Raw genomic sequence first — 16,615 nt, 5'->3', positions numbered from 1 at the left:
AGAAGAGGAAACTGAGCCACAGAGAGTCACCAGCTGGACAACAAAGAGTTGGGATTAAATTCAGTTGACCCCAAAGCCAAGCTCTGCTGCATCCGTTTGGTTTAACATCCCCTGTAGGTTTTAGGGACTGAGGTGGCGTAGTGGGAAGAATGGAACAGTCAGTATTGAGAGAGGGGATGGTTGCAGACAAGGTCCTGGAGTTGTCTGGAAGGGATGATGCCCTTTATTGGGGAGGACTGACCTTGGGTGAGGTGCCCTGCGTCTGGATGGGAGAGGAGGACATCATGATCACGCACTCCAGACACACAGCAGGTACTCAGTATATACCCGCAAATGGATGGTCCCAGGGTCCCCCAAGCGAGGAAGCCCTACTGCAGGCAGAACACGGCATGAATTTAGGTGGTACAAGGACAGACACTATTTAACCTTAATAGTATTGCATGGATTTAAATTGTATTAGAAAATACAAGCAGCTATTGGATCTGTTTTCACAGATGTTATCATTTCCAATGAGCTAAGCCAAAAGGGGGGTCATTGAAAAAGGACTTGAGTGGCAAACTAATTTGGATGCAACCTAAATATTCTTCAACATGGGATTGGTTAAATAAAGTACATCCAAGGAATGGAGATTGAGCAGCCATCATAAAAGATGATGGAGTTCCCGTCAGGCTCTGGCCACAGAAAGTGAACACAGTTTTGACTGTAAAACACAGTGTGCAGTTGGAAGCCATGCTGAGGACAGGATGGGAAAGGCAGCCACCTGTGAGAAGGGGGTCTCTGGTGTCCCTGCTTGCCCCTGGCCACTCTGCCCCCTAGTGACCTCAGACCTGTCCTCTCCTCTACCCGCTAGTCTGCCTGGGCTCCAGCTGAGGCAGGTCATAGAGTGCACTGGGTTAGGATGACCTTTTCTGATCCCTAGGGAGTAACAAGGGAGGAGCCCTGGCATTCCCCTGACAACTCTGTCCCACAGGCTCTGGTGCACACAGCAGAGCAGGCTCTCCGTGTCCCCTGGGCCAGCTCCTCCTCATGTCCACACACACCCAGGCTGTCCTCTGTCTTTGAAATCCTTCCCTACTCTATTCCTCTGGGGAACTTCCTCTGTCTCTGATGCTGGCCTCCCCATTACTCCTCAGCACATCCTCAAGTGAGGTGTCCTACTGGTCCTCCCTTCACAGAAGTCCCCCAGATCTCTCATGCTCCATAAGCCGCCACCTGCTCCTCCTCCTATTTGTCCCTCTCAGAGATCATCTTTTCTAGATCTTCCTGTCTCTGCTGTGGCCCTGAGGTCCTTTTTCTGCACAACAGTCAGAGGGATCCTTCTGAAACACTGTCACTCCTTCTGCTTAAAACTCTGCAGTGGTGAGCAAGCCCCCTGCAGAAAGCAGCCCTTTCATTACCCCAGCCTGACCTCCGGTGGTATGATCTGTGCCTCACACATCCCAGCTCCTGCCGGGCCAAGGGTCCTCAGTCCATCCATATGATGCAGTGTTATTCAGTCATAAAAAGGAATGAAGCACTGACACATGCTACAACCCAGATGAATCTCAAAAACATTATGCTAAGCAAAAGAAGCCAGATGAAAAAGACCACATGTGTAATTCCACTTATACGAAATGTCCAGAAAAAGCAATCCCTTGAGACAGAAAGTGGTTGCCAGGGGTTGGGGCAGGGGAGAATGGGGAGTGACTGCTAATGGGTACATAAAGGTACATTCCTTTAGGAATGACGACAATGTTCTGGAACTAGATGATGGTGATGGTTACACATTGTGGATGTACTAAATGTCACTAAGGTAAATTTTTATGTGTATTTATCACAACTTAAAAAATACACAAAAGAATAAAAGGCTTAGTGAAGCTACTCGTGAGCCATCCCCAGCTTGAGTTCTTCTCCCGGGATCCGGGCAACCATCAAAGGAGATTCTGACACCCGAGGGGGTCGGAGGGCACCGAGCACCACACTACTGGTCCCAGCTGGGGCGATGTCCTGGTAGCGGCTCTCCTGAGCTCCGATTCTGGGGGGCCGCAGCCACAGCAGTAACTCAGAGCTGGCCAGGTGACACTGCCAGGCCGCTCGCCTCTCTCCTCGGACTCTCAAGCCTTGATGCAGCCCAGAACCCAGCCCAGCCTCCTGGGGCCCGGCCCCAGTCAGCTGTTCCTCGAGCCTGGCCACGTCCCGGCAGCGCCAAGCCACGCCCCACGGCTCTCCTCTGGCTCCGCCCCGCCGCCTGTCAGCTCGCTTCCGCGTTCCCACGCCCCTCCCAGCAGCCCCGCCGCAACTCTTCCTTCAGCGAGCCTGGCCCCGCCTCTGCAGTTCAAGGCCACACCCCAGGCCCCGCCCCGCCGCCTGTCCGTCAAACTCACCCTGGCCCCGCCCCGTCGTCTTCCTCCTATCGTTCTCTCTCGCTCTCCTCGGCGCGGCCCGTTGTTATGACGACACGGTCGTAAATCCGCCATCTTCCTGCGGCGCGTTGCGACATGGAGGGCGCGATGGCAGTGCAGGTGACGGCCGCGCATACGGCAGAAGCCCGGGCCGAAGCTGGGCGGGAAGCAGGCGAGGGCGGGGTCGCGGCGGCGGCGGCGGCGGCGTCCTTGGCCCCCGGCGGCTTCCTCGGTCTCCCAGCGCCCTTTAGCGAGGAAGGTAACCGGGCCGAACGGGCAGGGCGCGGCCGGGGTGGGGGCGGCTCAGCCCAGGCTGGCGGATGCCCCGATGGTCTGAGCTGCGGGAGGGACAGACCCTCCGCGACCTGGAATCCTTGCGGACCTCGTGGGATCGCGCGGGGCCTCAGAGCCCTCCACGAGGCCCCAGGTTTCCTCAGACCCTCGGGCCGCTCCTGCGGGGCGCCCCCTTATGGATACTCACAGATGCCAAGTCTCTGGAGCTGTCCGTGTAGACGTCCGCCGACGCCTCCATCGCCAGCCCTGCACTCTCAGGCCCGCGGCCCGGCCCCTGCTTCCCTGTCCGGGCACGGCCCTGCCCTCCTGTGGGCCCCCTCCCACTGCACCTGACGGGTCACTGGGTCCCGGGCCCGGGTGTGGCTGGAGGCTCCAGGAGGGCGGGGCCTCGGTCTCTCCGGGCTCTGGGCTCTGGGCTGGCCCTCGGGGAAGCAGCAGAGCCCAGGGGGCAAGAGCTGATGCACTGCAGCCAGCCTGCGGGCTCCGTCCCTGACCTGCTGCTTTCTAGCTACTAGACCTGAGCAGGTCACCGCACACTCTCTGAGCCTTTATTTCCCCTTACAGAATGGACATGCTGCAGCTGATAATCATGTATCAAACACTCACCCTGCATCCGATTTTTCATCCTCAGACCAACCCCGGATGCTATTATTATTGTTATTCCCATTTTGTGGATGAGGAAAATCGAGGTTCAAAGATGTGAAAGTGACCAGGTCACCCAGGTAGTAAGTAGCAAGGACTGGATTGGATCCCAGAACTGTGTGACTCCTCACCCCACTCCCTTCACTTCTGGGTTCTGAGGCCGAGGTGAGAATGAGAATAGAGCATGTACATAAATTGCTGAGAACAGTGCTGGGACAGGTGGAGGGCTCATTCACAGGGGCACTGATAGCTTTTGAACACAGAACTTGGGTCTCTGCCCTCTGCCCTTGTCCCATGAGGCTGTAGCCTGAACCAGACAGGAGGGAGTTGGCTAGTGATATTGGAGTGGTGGCCTGTGGCCCCAGAGGATTCGTATTCTTGGTACATTTTTTTCTTGTTCCTTATTCCAGCTTGGGGAGGGGCAGTACCGCCCGAGGCATAGCCAACCTGGGCGAGAGTCTCTTTGGAATTTCCTGTGCCCTGCTGGGCTTGCCCATGGCCTTGTCCCAGTGTTATATGGGACTGGGTGTGTCCCGTTCTGTGGTGGGGGTTCCTTCGACAGCAACACCCTTTTGCCGAGTCACACTCGGCGAGTGGAGTGGGAGGATTAAGAGCGTGGTGGGCACCTCAGTGCTTGACTTGTGACTGTGAGCCATGTGGAGGGGCCCACCCTCTGTCAGGTGGCCTTCATGGGCGAGTCATGGCTGTGTTTTGGCCCTTTGTTTGCTCATTAATTAAACAGACATTGTTCGGGCTCCTTCTATGCGCCAGGCCTGGGTTTGACTTTGATGTAGGACTGCGTGTGAGGTGATGGGAACTGGCGGTCTTTTCCGGAAGCGGAGGAACACCTCCCTTTCCCTCTGTGCAAACGGCAGGGCATCTGGAGTAGACCCTCAGCTTCACATGCTGGCCCCAGTGCTCACCAGGGTGGCCTTGAATCTCAAGTTGTTTTTCTAGAATGGGAATAGTCATCTCCATTTCCCCCGGGTGCTGACTGGATTTGGTGACATCTCAGTGCAGTGCCTGGCACACAGTAGGGACTCAGGGAGCGGGTAGTTTCTCCTGCAGGACCTGGGGCAGACACTGGCTGGTCAGGCCAGATGGTGCGGGACTCAAGTGCGATGGCTCTGGGACGTGGAGTCCCTCTGTGAAGTTCCACCCTAGGCATCTTTACCAGAGCAGGGAGGTACTGCCTGTTTGGAAGTCAGAGTGAGAAAAGAGTGGTCACAGGTCAGGGCACCCGCCTCTCCATGTTTGCTGGGGCTGGCCTCTCAGCTGGAGCCCTGTGGGCACCAGCCCACTGACCCCTGTTGTACTCTGCACACACACAGTGGATTGGCCCATTTTACAGATAAAGAAATGGACCCAAACATGGTCACTGCAGTGCCCAAGGGCACATGCGATCACCAGCATCTTAGATTCTGGGCCTCCATCATCCCCAGCCTGGCTTGGGCAAATCCCTCTACCCCCCACCAGCTACTCACTGGATCCCCATCATTTCTTTCTTTCTTTTTTTTTTCTTTTTTAAAGATTTTATTTTTCCTTTTTCTCCCCAAAGCCCCCCGGTATATAGTTGTGTATTTTTAGTTGTGGGTCCTTCTAGTTGTGGCATGTGGGATGCTGCCCCAGCATGGCCCGACGAGCAACACCATGTCTGTGCCCAGGATCCAAACCGGCGAAACCCCGGGCCGCTGAAGCGGAGCACGCGAACTTAACTACTTGGCCACAGGGCCGGCCCCTCCCTATCATTTCTGAAGTGGAGGTTTGGGCACAGCAGCCTCAGTGGATTCTTGCAGCCTAAGTATGTGGTCGGGGCCACCCTCCGCTGGATGCTGCTCTCCCTGGGGTGGGGCGTCACTTCTGCAGACCTCCAGAGGATGGGAGCTGGCACCCTAGGCTTTGAGAGTGTTCTCGGCTGCTGTGGGAGGGCTGGGGAAGGTGCCTCTGGTTCTGATGCCACCCTTGGGTGGATTCGGCGGGGGGCTGGAGGCCCTCCCAAGCCTCGCTGACCACAGGCTCGTTGCAGATGAGGACGACGTGCACAGATGTGGCCGCTGCCAGGCGGAGTTCACTGCCTTGGAGGACTTCGTCCAGCACAAGCTCCAGAAGATCTGCCAGCGGGCCCCGCAGGAGGCCCTGCCCGCCACCCCTGCCGCCACTGCACTGCTGGGCCAGGAGGTGAGCCCCCGCCCGCTGCCACCACACACATACACACACACACACGCACACTTGTGCTCCCCTCCTCCCTGGGCTCATCTGACAGCAGGAGGAGGCAGCGGTGCACTGGGATGGACCTGTGCAGCTGGTTCCATGTGAGGCATCTGGTTGTGGGTGAGGGAGGGTCAGGGCCCTGCCAGCAAGAGCCTACAGGTGCTTGGGGTTTCCTGGATAGCTCAGGATGGCCTGCCCTTCTCAGCAGCCTCTGGCTGCAACCTGCACAGTTGGGACCCAGGGTCCCTCCTATCTTGGAGCCCAAGGGCCTGTCTTGGCTCAGGGATATCATGGGGGCTTTTGTCCTTTTGGCTTATCTCTGGTTCTCTACACATAGTTCCTTGGGATCCCCCAAACGAAGCATAGCTCCATGAGTCCTGCCACCTCAGCATGAAAATGGCCAACTTGGTTGCTCCCCATGCGTGCTTGGGGCTGTCCACACATAGTCTTCTCAAGGACCATAGGGCAGTCTCGTCATACTCAGCGTATGGAAGTGGGAAGGGAGGCTCCAAGAGCCATCAGTTGCCTCAGGTCACCATTGGGAGTGGCCCAGAGGACAGTGGGCCCAAAGTTGTCTCACTCTGACCCTGTGTTCTTTATCTGCCCCTCCTGGACATGCCCTCTTCTCCAGGAAGGCCCCTGGTGCCACACCTCCAGCCCCTTTCCTCTGACCCCCTGCCTGGGGCTGGTGGGTAAAGGTACTCACCTTTAGCCCTGCACAGCCAGCCGAGCTTCAAGCTGGAGCTGCTGGCCCCTTCCTCCTGGAGTCCCCCCCGAGGGCACTCGCTGCTCTATGTTCAGCCTATAGCCTACAGTGGCCGGAGGCATTAGAGTGATGGGGCTGACCCCCTGGGCCTGATTTGGAGGGGCCAGGCTAGGAGTTGGGCTCAGAGCAGTGGTCCTGTTGGGAGAGACGAGAGTCCCATCCCTGCCATCCTACATGGACATAAACCCAAGCCTGCACTCTCCAAGCCAAGGGAGCTCTGGAGCCCCAAGGATGAGTCCCCTCTGTCCCCTTTCTCCTTCGGTAGGTGGTGCCAGCGGCAGGCCCAGAAGAGCCCATCACTGTGGCCCACATTGTGGTGGAGGCGGCCGCTCTAACAGCAGACATCAGCCATGCGCCCGACATCGTCAGTAAGCTGCTCGCCCCCGCTGTGGCTGTCCGTGCATGGTTCTCTTAGCCCACAGGTGTCGCTGACCTAGTAGCCATCTGGTCAGGGCTGGAGGCTGGGGACCTCTGCTGCCCATGCCCCTCTGCTCTCCCAAGAGCAAGGCCTGGCTGAGGCCTGGTGCACACCTCCCCCAGGGCCAGGCCTGCAGGAGGAGTAGGCACTGGACCCCAGGCCCTGCCCTGTCTGGAAAGGGGAAGCATGCAGCCTGGGCAGACCTGGGGCACTCCTGGGCCTCAGGGAGTCCTCACTTAGTGTATGATCACGAGCTGGCTGCTCTCTCCTGCTGCTTCTCAGGACTATCTCTGCTCTGGTCTTTCTAGAATCTTCCCCACTTTTCTCCCCTCCCCCCCACTCCCACCCCATTCTTGCTTCCTGCCTCATAGTCAGCTCTGGAGAGTTGGGGTGAGGTATGCATGAGGTGCACCTGCTCCTCCAGCTCGGCCCTGACCTGATGCCTGAAGTTGGCCTTTACCTCCCCAGTGCTCACTCCTGCTTGGGGGTGGCGACTCCTGCCCTGATTCTCACACAGCTTTTATGAGCATACAATGCCAAGCCAGCCTCTTTAATGTCTTTTTTTAAGTTCAAATGCCTTGCCAACGTGCAGTCAGGGAGGGGGTGTTGAGAAGTCAGGACTGAGTCATATGCTCATTAATTGGGGACAGATGAGTGTGCAGGGGGGACATTGAAGGGAAGCCCAGGGCTGGGACAGGTGGAGGGAGCTGGGGCTGGCTGTGCGCACGTCCTCCCTAGGGGAGCACAGCCTGATGCCGTGGGAAGTCGGGAAGGGAATGGTCGTTATCTGGGGGGCCTGCTGGGCAGGGGCCTTGGCAGGTGGGTGAGTGGGTGGCTGGACAGGAAGCAGGTTTGGGCAACAGGTAGAACTTGGCCTTGGGAAGTCCCTGGAACCAGGTGGAGCAGGAAGAGGGGGTGGAGGAGACCTGAGCGAATCTGTTCCACCAAAGTCCCACCTCAGGGAGGTGGCAGGACACCTGTCCTTGTCTCCATGCTGTCTTTCCCCCTGACATTCCTGCGGACAAGGGTGTTCACCTGTTGCCACTCAGGAATAGGAATGTTGTCCTCTGGGAGGCGGGGCCATAGTCTGGCCCAGGTGTGGTGTTTGGTTTCTGGGGTGGGAGATGCATATAGGAAAACAAGTTCCCTGGGATTGGGCGGCATCTACAGGCCCCTGCCCACTGCCACAACCTCCATCTGGCCCAACCTGTTGCTTGGCAACTCCTCGTGCTCCTGGGGCTCCTCTCTGGACACCTTGGGGAGTTTCCCCCTTTGCAGGCATCCTGGGTGCCCCTCATGTCCCCTTGGTGTCAGCTGCTCAGTGGTCCAGAGCCCAGAGTCGGCCAGAGTCCTAAATTGCCAGCTGCCAGCGTCCCAGGCCTGGGGGCGCTCAGTCCTTGCTGGGTCAGGGGGCATGGTCAGTGGGGGCTGCAGGGGACTGCATGGAACTTGATACCACTTCCGCCCTCCTGCCTCTTCCCTGGAAACCAAGTAGCATTTCATCTCTGGACTCAGGGCAGCCATGTTCCCCCTTCTCTGACACGCTGGTCTGCTGTGCCATGCTCAAACTCAAGTCCTAGCCCGGCAGAAGTCCCTGTCCTTTTGGCAGTTTGCTTCTGAGGCCGAGGAAAGATAAAGTGTCAGGCATGTCAGCCAGGGCACCAGCGAGAAGCCCTGAATGGTTTATGAGTCACGGAGCTTCCATTCTCTTTCTAGAGAATAGCTTGTCAAAACACACGCCAGCCTGATTGAGATGGTTTCTAAGAAGCTTCACAACCCTTTCCCACATGTCATTTTTATGGGCAGAAATTGCGAAGTGTGTTTACAGCTCAGCTTTGCACATTGTCACGTTTCTTCAACACCCATGGGAGGTGCAAAAGCTCAGCTCCTTCCTCAGGCCGTCCCAGGTGTCTTGAGAGCGCTCAGTTTCCCAGGCCGGGTCCCTAGCCTGCTGGCCTGGAAACAGACGGCAGTGGGCAGCCCTGGAGTCATTTCCTCCTTCTGTTAGTGGGAGCTGGGCCAGCAAGCAGGGAAGATGGCAGTGAGCTGAGCCGGCTATTCTCTCTGCACCTGGCACTCTGTCGCCCTTGGAGGTGGCAGGACGCCCATGCACATCTAGTCCTGCGTTCCTCTTGGCTTAGGGGAGGGGGCATCTGTGCTCATGGTGGGTCTCCCTGATGGACACATCCTGGGGGCCTGGAGCTCCTCCAGGCAGCTCCACAGAGTCGGAGGGGTGTGCCTCCCACCCTGTCAGGCTGAGCAGGTGCTGTGTGCTGGGGCTAGGGGGTGGTCGAGACAGCTCCACCGCCCCCAGCAGTGTCCCCAGGCTGGGATCCGGGGAGGCATCAGGGCCTGTGGCATCCTAAGGCTCAGGCTGACCCCCCTCTCCTCAGGCAGTGGACACATCAAAGAGGTCATCGTGGCCGCTGAGGCGGAGCCGGGGGACAGTGAGATGGCAGAGGCCCCAGGCAGCCCCAGCCATCAGGGGCCTGGGCTCACTGGGGAAGGCGAGCAGGCCCAGGTCAAGCTGCTGGTGAACAAGGACGGCCGCTATGTGTGCATGCTCTGCCACAAGACCTTCAAGACGGTGAGCCTCTGGGGCCTCGGGCTGGCCAGGCTGCATGGCCTGTCGTGCTTGGGGCAGTCTGGCTGGTGGTGCCAGGCCTCCTGCCCATTCCTGCCTGGGGCGGAGCCTGAGCCTCGCTGCCCCTCCCCCACAGGGCAGCATCCTCAAGGCCCACATGGTCACCCACAGCAGCCGCAAGGACCACGAGTGCAAGCTGTGTGGGGCCTCCTTCCGGACTAAGGGCTCACTCATCCGGCACCACCGGCGGCACACAGGTGAGCCAGCCTAGGGCCAGGAGCCGCACAGCACATGGCTGCTGCCCCTGGGGGTGCCCTGGCCTTCAGCTTTGTGACACCTATCACACCCTGCAGGGTGTGGCTGATGTGGCTGTGTCTCTGGGCCTGTGGATGTGCCTGTGTCTCGTCCCTGCCTGAGGCTGACTGTTCTCTCCACAGATGAGCGCCCCTATAAGTGTGCCAAGTGTGGGAAGAGCTTCCGGGAGTCGGGTGCACTGACCCGACACCTCAAGTCTCTCACCCCGTGCACAGAAAAAATCCGCTTCAGCATGAGCAAGGACATGGTTATTGGCAAAGAGGAGACACCTGCAGGTCAGCGTGGCAGGGGAGCTCCCTGCCCTGCCCCTGGCTGCTGGCCCGGGCACTGCCCTGGTCAAGGAGGTTTCTTCAAGGACTCTCTTGGTTATGCCTTAAAGGGTCTGGTGCCTCCACTGTGGGGACCATTACATCGTCATCAGTGACAGGTGAGCCCATGGAGACGTCGCCTGTGATTCACCTGGTGACAGATGCCAAGGGCACAGTCATCCATGAAGTCCATGTCCAGATGCAAGAGCTTCCCCTGGGCATGAAAGCCCTGGCCCCAGAGGTGGGTGCAGCTCGGGGGTAGCTCTGTCCTGGAGGTGGGGGCAGCTGTGGGGGATGCCCTGGCCCCGGAGGTGGGGCTGTTGGGGGAGAGCCCTGGCCCCGGAGGTGGGGGCAGCCTCTGTCCGCTCACACCAGGCTCTCTTCTGGGCACTGGCTCCAGTGGGAACAGGGCTGACCTGGACCTGCCTTCCTAGTGCTCAATCTGATTGCATGGGACATGGGAGACCAGTGGCATGCTAGAGGGCAGAGAGGGGCGAGGTGGGGCAGAAGAGGGCAGGTGGAGAGGCTCTGGGGCCCCCAGGATCATTCCTGAGTGAAGATACTGGGTGTGCACAGTGGCCCCAGGCCCTTTGGGTCTGCCTTGTGTGGTGGGTACAGGTGGGTGCCATGTCCCACGCCACCTGGCCAGCCTCTCTCCCTCTGCCTCCCCCACAGCCCCCGGGCCCTGAGGAGCTTCCTTGTTCCAGCGAGGGCAGCCGTGAGAACCTGCTACACCAGGCCATGCAGAACTCTGGCATCGTCCTTGAGCGGGTTGCTGGGGAGGAGGGGGCCCTGGAGCCAGCCCCTCCTGCTGCGTCCAGTCCCCAGCCCCTGGGAGGCGGTCCCTCAGAACTGCCACTGCTGGAGGTGGAGCAGGTGGACACAGTAGGTGCCTGCGCTGCCAGCATGCTCCATCTGGGGGGCTAGACCTTGGGTACAAGGTCACCATGCTGGCCTGGCCGCCAGCCTCCTTGCTGTGCTCCCTTCAGTGGAAAATTGTGTCACTTTCTGCAGTGACTTTGTTCCCTGATCTGTTTACTGCCCTCCCTGGGCCCATAATGGAGCCTACCAGGGTGGGGTGCTGCAGGGCTGTCCTCGTTGGTGCTGCTGAGGCCCAGCCTGCAGTGGGTGCTGGAGGCATGCTGTGGTCCCCCAGCAGGTGGCCAGTGAGGCCTCAGCTGTGCCCAGGACCCACCCGTGCCCTCAGTGCAGTGAGACCTTCCCAACGGCGGCCACCCTGGAGGCCCATAAAAGGGGCCACGCAGGTAGGTGGCAAGGGGGGGGGCACCAGGCCATGCATAGCCTGTGGGTGACCAGGATGGACCCTCAAGCGTGCAGTGGCCAGTCAGGATGGCCTGTCCTGGCAGCTGTGGTGGGGCCCCTGGGTGGTGGACCTGCCTGACATGGTGTGCGGCCCCAGGGCCAAGGCCGTTCACGTGCGTGCAGTGTGGCAAGGCCTTCCCCAAGGCCTACCTGCTCAAGAAGCATCAGGAGGTGCACGTGCACGAGCGCCGCTTCCGCTGCGGGGACTGCGGGAAGCTCTACAAGACCATTGCCCACGTCCGTGGCCACCGACGTGTCCACTCAGATGAGCGGCCCTATCCCTGTCCCGAGTGTGGCAAGCGCTACAAGACCAAGGTGGGCCCTGGACCCTGACACCTGCCCCCTCATCCGTGGGCTCCCCATTCCCTGGGCCAGATCTGTCCCTTGTTCCCTGCCCCCAGCCCTTCCTCGTCACCCCCGCCGCCAGCTTGCTCAGTCTTGGTCCTGTCCCTCACCCCGGGCCCATGGATGCCCTCCCTTGGCCCCAGAGGGAGGCGGGGAAAGCCGTGGCTGAGGCCAGGTTGACTCTGACAGTGGGTCTCCACAGAATGCCCAGCAGGTGCACTTCCGGACACACCTGGAGGAGAAACCACATGTGTGCCCGTTTTGCAGCCGAGGCTTCCGGGAGAAGGGCTCGCTGGTGCGGCATGTGCGGCACCACACGGGCGAGAAGCCCTTCAAGTGCTACAAGTGTGGCCGTGGCTTTGCCGAGCACGGCACGCTCAACCGGCACCTGCGCACTAAAGGTTGGGCTGGCAGGCGGCGGGAGGATGCGAGGGGCGCAGTTGGGCACCCCTGACTGAGCTCCCCACTGCAGGGGGCTGCCTGCTGGAGGTGGAGGAGTTGCTGGTGTCCGAGGAGAGCCCTGCAGCAGCTGCCACTGTCCTCACTGAGGACCCGCATACTGTGTTGGTTGAGTTCTCGTCAGTGGTGGCTGACACCCAGGAGTACATCATTGAGGTGGATGTGGGGCCGCTGGGGCTGGGGTGGGGCCCAGGGGTGGGCAAAGCTGACCTCTGACCCTCCATCCAGGCCACCGCGGACGATGCGGAGACCAGTGAAGCCACAGAGATCATCGAGGGCACCCAGACGGAGGTGAGAAGCTTAGGGAGGGCCGGTGAGGGGAGACCAGGCACCCTTACCTGTGGTAAGACTCGTGGGCTGAACCGTGAGCCACCCACAGGTGGACAGCCACATCATGAAGGTGGTGCAGCAGATCGTGCACCAGGCCAGCGCTGGGCACCAGATCATCGTGCAGAATGTGACCATGGACCAGGAGGCGGGGCTGGGCCCGGAGGCAGCTGCTGCCGACACCATCACCATTGCCACCCCTGAGAGCCTAACAGAGCAGGTGGCCATGACACTGGCCTCGGCCATCAGCGAGGGCACTGTGCTCACAGCCCGGGCAGGCACAAATGGCGCAGAGCAGGCCACTGTGACCATGGTTTCGTCAGAGGACATTGAGATTCTGGAGCACGCTGGCGAGCTGGTCATCGCCTCGCCAGAGGGCCAGCTGGAGGTGCAGACGGTCATCGTCTAGCCTGGATGCCTGCAGAGTCCCAGTGGGCTGGTCTGGCGCAGGGGGCAAGGACCCTGAGCACCCTGCCGATGCCTGCCTGGCCTGCGCAGAGAAGATGGGGCACAGAATTCAGGTGCTCAGAGGACATATGGGAGTGTAAATTTACAGAGTTTTTTGTTGCTTTACAATAAAACATGAAAACCCGCCGCTTGTGATGTTGCGGCAGTGGCAGCCTGGAGGGCTGGCACCACTACCCTGGCAGGTCCCCCCACAGCAGCACCTGCCTGCCCAGGCCACCCTCTAGACTCTTGTGCCTGGCTACCCCGCCCAGGGCTTCTGGTGGGGCTGGCAGCACATTGGCGGCGCGTGGGTGTCCCTGGCATGTGGACAGACAGCCTCCTGCTGTTGCCCTGCCCACCTGGAGCTGTGGCCCCAACTTCCCGAGGCCTCCTGAGGTGGATGGAAGTGGGTGCTGCCTCACCGCCTCCAACCCTGGGGCTGTCCTGGGGCAGGGGACCAAGATCGGAGACCCAGCAGCCTCAGCTTTTTACCCTGAGGTGACAATGTGTAGGAGAAGCAGCAGGAGACATGGGGCTGGGAATGGGGCTGGTGTTTCCTGATTGTGCTGCCTTAATTTTCCCAAGGGGATGCAGCTCAAGGAGGGAGATTCTGAGTAACGTAGTTTCTGGGGGGGTGGGGACAAGAACAAGGCCTGAGCCATGGGCATGGCTGATCCTCTCCCCTAGTCCTGATGCAGGTCTTGGGTGGCTGTCACGGGCCCCGAAGGCCCGGTTCTGACAGGCTTGGGGGCGCCAGAGCAGGCTCAGGGCGGATCCCCTGCCGCCTTGCCCTCGGGGGTCTATGGTGAGAATGGGAGCCAGGAATTCCGGCTTCCAACTTCAATGAGGGGGCGGGACCCAGCGCAGTCCGGCCCCTCCCTGGGCCAGGACCTCAAATACCCGTCCTGCTTGGGCACCAGAGCTGCTGCTTGACCAAGCCGGCGTCTGTCCGATGCCACGCACACACCCCCAGCTTGGACCTCAGACCTCCACTCCGACCCAGATATTGAGTCTCTGACTCTGCCCCGTCCACGTCCCAGGTGAGTCTAGCGGCGTGGTAAGCGGGTGGCTGCATGAGAGTGGGGGTCTCTCTATTTGGGCCTCAGTTTCCCCACGGTGTAAGAGACCGACCGTGGGCCTTGAGCCGAGCGCACCACCCTGGGGAGACCTGGAGAGGGCAGCGGGAGGATGCGCCTTCGCGCCGGCCAGCTTTGGCCCGGCCCTGCGTCCCCCGCGCGCCCCGGCGCCCCCGCGGCTGGGGCGGAGAGAGGTGGGTCCCTGTGTCTGACTCTAGGTCCGCGCTCACGCGGGCCGTGTCTGTCCCTCCCAGAAAGCCCACTCGGCATCATGGGCGGGCCCTGGGCCCTACTGGCTGCTCTCTGGGCGCTGGGGGACATCGGGGCCGCGGGGCTGCGCATTGGAGCCTTCAACATCCAGAGCTTCGGGGACAGCAAAGTGTCAGACCCGGCCTGCGGCGGCGTCATCGCGCAAGTGAGGCCGGGGACCGGGGGCGGGGCCGCCGCTGGGCTCTGCGGGCGAATCTGCCGCGCTTGACCCCGCACCTGCCGGCCCCTCCCCCAGATCCTGGCCGGCTATGACGTCGCGCTGGTGCAGGAGGTGCGAGACCCGGACCTGAGCGCCGTGTCTGCACTCATGGAGCAGATCAACAGGTGCGGTGGGCAGGGCCCAGCGGCGGAAGCCCGGGCCGGGATCCCAGGCCAGGCCTCGGTGCGGCGCCTTGACCCGGGCCTGGCCCGTATCTCCGCAGCGTGTCCAGGCACGAGTACAGCTTCGTGAGCAGCGAGCCCCTGGGTCGGGACCAGTACAAGGAAATGTATCTATTCGTCTACAGGTGAGGGGCGGGGCCGCGGGGCCGCGGGGCCGCGGGGCCGCGGGGCCGCGGCGCGCTGGCAGGAGGTGGCTAGCTCAGCGAGCCCACTGCCCTCTCCCCCAGGAAGGACGCGGTGTCGGTCGTGGACACATACCAGTACCCGGACCCGGAGGACGCCTTCAGCCGTGAACCTTTCGTGGTCAAGTTCTCAGCCCCCAGCTCCGGTGAGGCCCCGCCCCCAAAGCTCCCCGCCTCCCCTCCCCACCCCCGCCACTGACACCCACCCGCTACCCCAGCAGCCAAGGAGTTGGTGCTGATCCCGCTGCACGCGGCGCCGCACCACGCCGTGGTGGAGATCGACGCTCTCTACGACGTGTACCTGGACGTGATCGACAAGTGGGGCACCGACGTAAGCCCCCGCGTCCACACGGCCCCGTCCCTCTGGCCCCCAAGGCCCAGGGTCCCCGAAGGCGCGCCCTGGGGAGGTGGGGGTCGGTGCGGCCCGTCGGCGGGCTCAGACCCGGCTCCGCGGTCTCCCGCAGGACATCTTGTTCCTCGGCGACTTCAACGCCGACTGCAGCTACGTGCGGGAGGAGGACTGGGCGGCCATCCGCCTGCGCAGCAGCGAGGTCTTCAAGTGGCTCATCCCGGACAGCGCCGACACCACGGTGGGCAACTCGGACTGCGCCTATGACCGCATCGTAGTCTGCGGCGCCCGCCTGCGCAGGAGCCTGAAGCCCCAGTCGGCAGCTGTGCACGACTTCCAGGAGGAATTCGGCCTGGACCAGACTCAGGTGAGTGCTGGGCCTGGCAGGGGTGGGGGACGGGGGCAGCGACTGTCCTGGGGTCCCCAGGCCACGGGCACAGGCAGGCAGGAAGCGCCATCTCCCCGCTGCCCAAGGCTAGCTCAACCTCAGCGCACCTGGCACTCCCCTCCCTGCATAGCATTTCTAGAAAAGGCCCTTAGAGGTTCAGTTCTGGCTGCATGGACCAAGTCTGGGATGGTGATAGGATGCCCTTTGCCTCTCTGGAAGCCAGGTCCCCATCGAGACGCCCACCCCACCTGAAGCAGGTAGCAGCAGGGGGGACAGCACAGGCCTCACTTGCAGGCTCCCCACAGATGCAGCGGTTTGTAGATACCCAGTGGGCTCCATCCTGGGTGGGGGCAGTTCTGAGGTGGAGCCTGAAGGAGGACAGGCTGCTTAACAAGGCCTCTGAGGCTTGGCCCCTCTCCCTCCAGGCCCTTGCCATCAGTGACCATTTTCCTGTGGAGGTGACCCTGAAGTCCCACTGACAGCCCTGAGGAGGCCTGCCAAGGGCATGCTGCCTGCAGACTCTGGCCACAAGGAACAGCCCCGCAGGGCTCCTTCAGGGTGGATGGCCAATCCCCAGTGAGGCCGCAGGAAGGTCAGCTGGGCCTGGACAAGTGGCCATAGACACCTTATGGGACGATTTGGAGCCTGCTTCCCCATCTGTAAAATGGGCTACCACCACCCACCTCATAAGGGTGTGAGGGGCACCCGTGGAGCACTGGGCACGCGGCTGTGCTCAATAAACACAAGCAATTGCTCAGTTGGTGCCACACACAGGTCGGCTCCGAAGCCTCCGTATCCTTTCTTAGGACTCAGCCCTCTAGGGCACAAACCTCAGTCCTGCAGCCCAGTGGGTCCCTGATCGCAGCCCCTGTAGGGGACAGGGATGACTTGGCATGCTTATGTCACATCCCGCTGGGAAGTGACCACCTCCACACTAGGCTGGTTCCAGAAGGCAGCTCCTGTGCTCACTAGCAGAAGCTCCTTGCTCTTGCTTTGCGCAAACTGTAAAGGCTTCCAAGAACTTGTACTAAGTGCAGCTGGGGATTAAGCGCTTACACGCAGGTAAAGTGCCAACTGGCAAGGCCGGATGTCCCTCCTGCAGCCCGCTTCCTAGGTCCTGCAGGGGTGAGGGTGGTCTGGTCAGGAAGG

At 61.0% G+C, this 16,615-nt stretch overlaps 2 protein-coding genes and 1 long non-coding RNA gene across 6 annotated transcripts; 2 read left to right on the top strand and 1 right to left on the bottom strand.

The window, feature by feature from the left end:
- Nucleotides 1-1,577: 1,577 nt before the first annotated feature.
- Nucleotides 1,578-3,037, bottom strand: LOC106781578 (uncharacterized). The gene is made up of 3 exons (XR_011424887.1): nt 2,863-3,037; nt 2,364-2,719; nt 1,578-2,014 (listed from the first exon to the last, which is right to left on the bottom strand). It is a non-coding gene; the product is annotated as an uncharacterized lncRNA (long non-coding RNA).
- On the top strand, nt 2,438-12,965 carry E4F1 (E4F transcription factor 1). 2 transcript variants are annotated; one of them, XM_023616554.2, is made up of 14 exons: nt 2,438-2,640; nt 5,344-5,495; nt 6,560-6,662; nt 9,106-9,299; nt 9,433-9,553; nt 9,734-9,886; nt 9,991-10,160; nt 10,595-10,804; nt 11,076-11,184; nt 11,340-11,557; nt 11,790-11,988; nt 12,060-12,202; nt 12,275-12,337; nt 12,426-12,965. In XM_023616554.2, exons 1-14 carry the CDS (start codon nt 2,478-2,480, stop codon nt 12,780-12,782), a joined length of 2,355 nt encoding a protein of 784 aa, XP_023472322.1. In that variant the 5' UTR covers nt 2,438-2,477; the 3' UTR covers nt 12,783-12,965. The 2 variants fall into 2 exon arrangements, with proteins under 2 accessions (XP_023472322.1, XP_023472323.1); XM_023616555.2 differs by having other exon boundaries at nt 2,461-2,640; nt 11,079-11,184.
- On the top strand, nt 12,965-16,239 carry DNASE1L2 (deoxyribonuclease 1 like 2). 3 transcript variants are annotated; one of them, XM_070232443.1, is made up of 9 exons: nt 13,219-13,318; nt 13,741-13,860; nt 14,151-14,311; nt 14,402-14,490; nt 14,589-14,672; nt 14,775-14,875; nt 14,951-15,060; nt 15,194-15,445; nt 15,892-16,239. In XM_070232443.1, exons 3-9 carry the CDS (start codon nt 14,168-14,170, stop codon nt 15,943-15,945), a joined length of 834 nt encoding a protein of 277 aa, XP_070088544.1. In that variant the 5' UTR covers nt 13,219-13,318; nt 13,741-13,860; nt 14,151-14,167; the 3' UTR covers nt 15,946-16,239. The 3 variants fall into 3 exon arrangements, with proteins under 3 accessions (XP_023472325.2, XP_070088544.1, XP_023472324.2); XM_023616557.2 differs by having other exon boundaries at nt 12,965-13,860; XM_023616556.2 differs by lacking the exon at nt 13,219-13,318 and having other exon boundaries at nt 13,366-13,860; nt 14,948-15,060.
- The last annotated feature ends 376 nt before the right edge of the window (nt 16,240-16,615 follow it).

The sequence above is a fragment of the Equus caballus genome, chromosome 13 (genome assembly GCF_041296265.1).
Source record: "Equus caballus isolate H_3958 breed thoroughbred chromosome 13, TB-T2T, whole genome shotgun sequence".
In the NCBI taxonomy this organism is placed as follows: Eukaryota; Metazoa; Chordata; class Mammalia; order Perissodactyla; family Equidae; genus Equus; species Equus caballus.
This window is presented reverse-complemented; position numbering and strand designations above follow the sequence as displayed.

What these genes read in the sequence shown, in the direction of transcription:
- E4F1 (XM_023616554.2), top strand. Translation starts at nt 2,478, where the DNA reads ATGGAGGGCGCGATGGCAGTGCAGGTGACGGCCGCGCATACGGCAGAA. An exon ending in AGCGCCCTTTAGCGAGGAAG is followed by an intron (nt 2,641 to 5,343) that starts GTAACCGGGCCG and finishes GGCTCGTTGCAG; the next exon opens with ATGAGGACGACGTGCACAGA. An exon ending in CAAAGAGGAGACACCTGCAG is followed by an intron (nt 9,887 to 9,990) that starts GTCAGCGTGGCA and finishes TATGCCTTAAAG; the next exon opens with GGTCTGGTGCCTCCACTGTG.
- DNASE1L2 (XM_023616556.2), top strand. Translation starts at nt 14,168, where the DNA reads ATGGGCGGGCCCTGGGCCCTACTGGCTGCTCTCTGGGCGCTGGGGGAC. An exon ending in ATGTATCTATTCGTCTACAG is followed by an intron (nt 14,673 to 14,774) that starts GTGAGGGGCGGG and finishes CCTCTCCCCCAG; the next exon opens with GAAGGACGCGGTGTCGGTCG. An exon ending in GTTCTCAGCCCCCAGCTCCG is followed by an intron (nt 14,876 to 14,947) that starts GTGAGGCCCCGC and finishes CCGCTACCCCAG; the next exon opens with CAGCCAAGGAGTTGGTGCTG.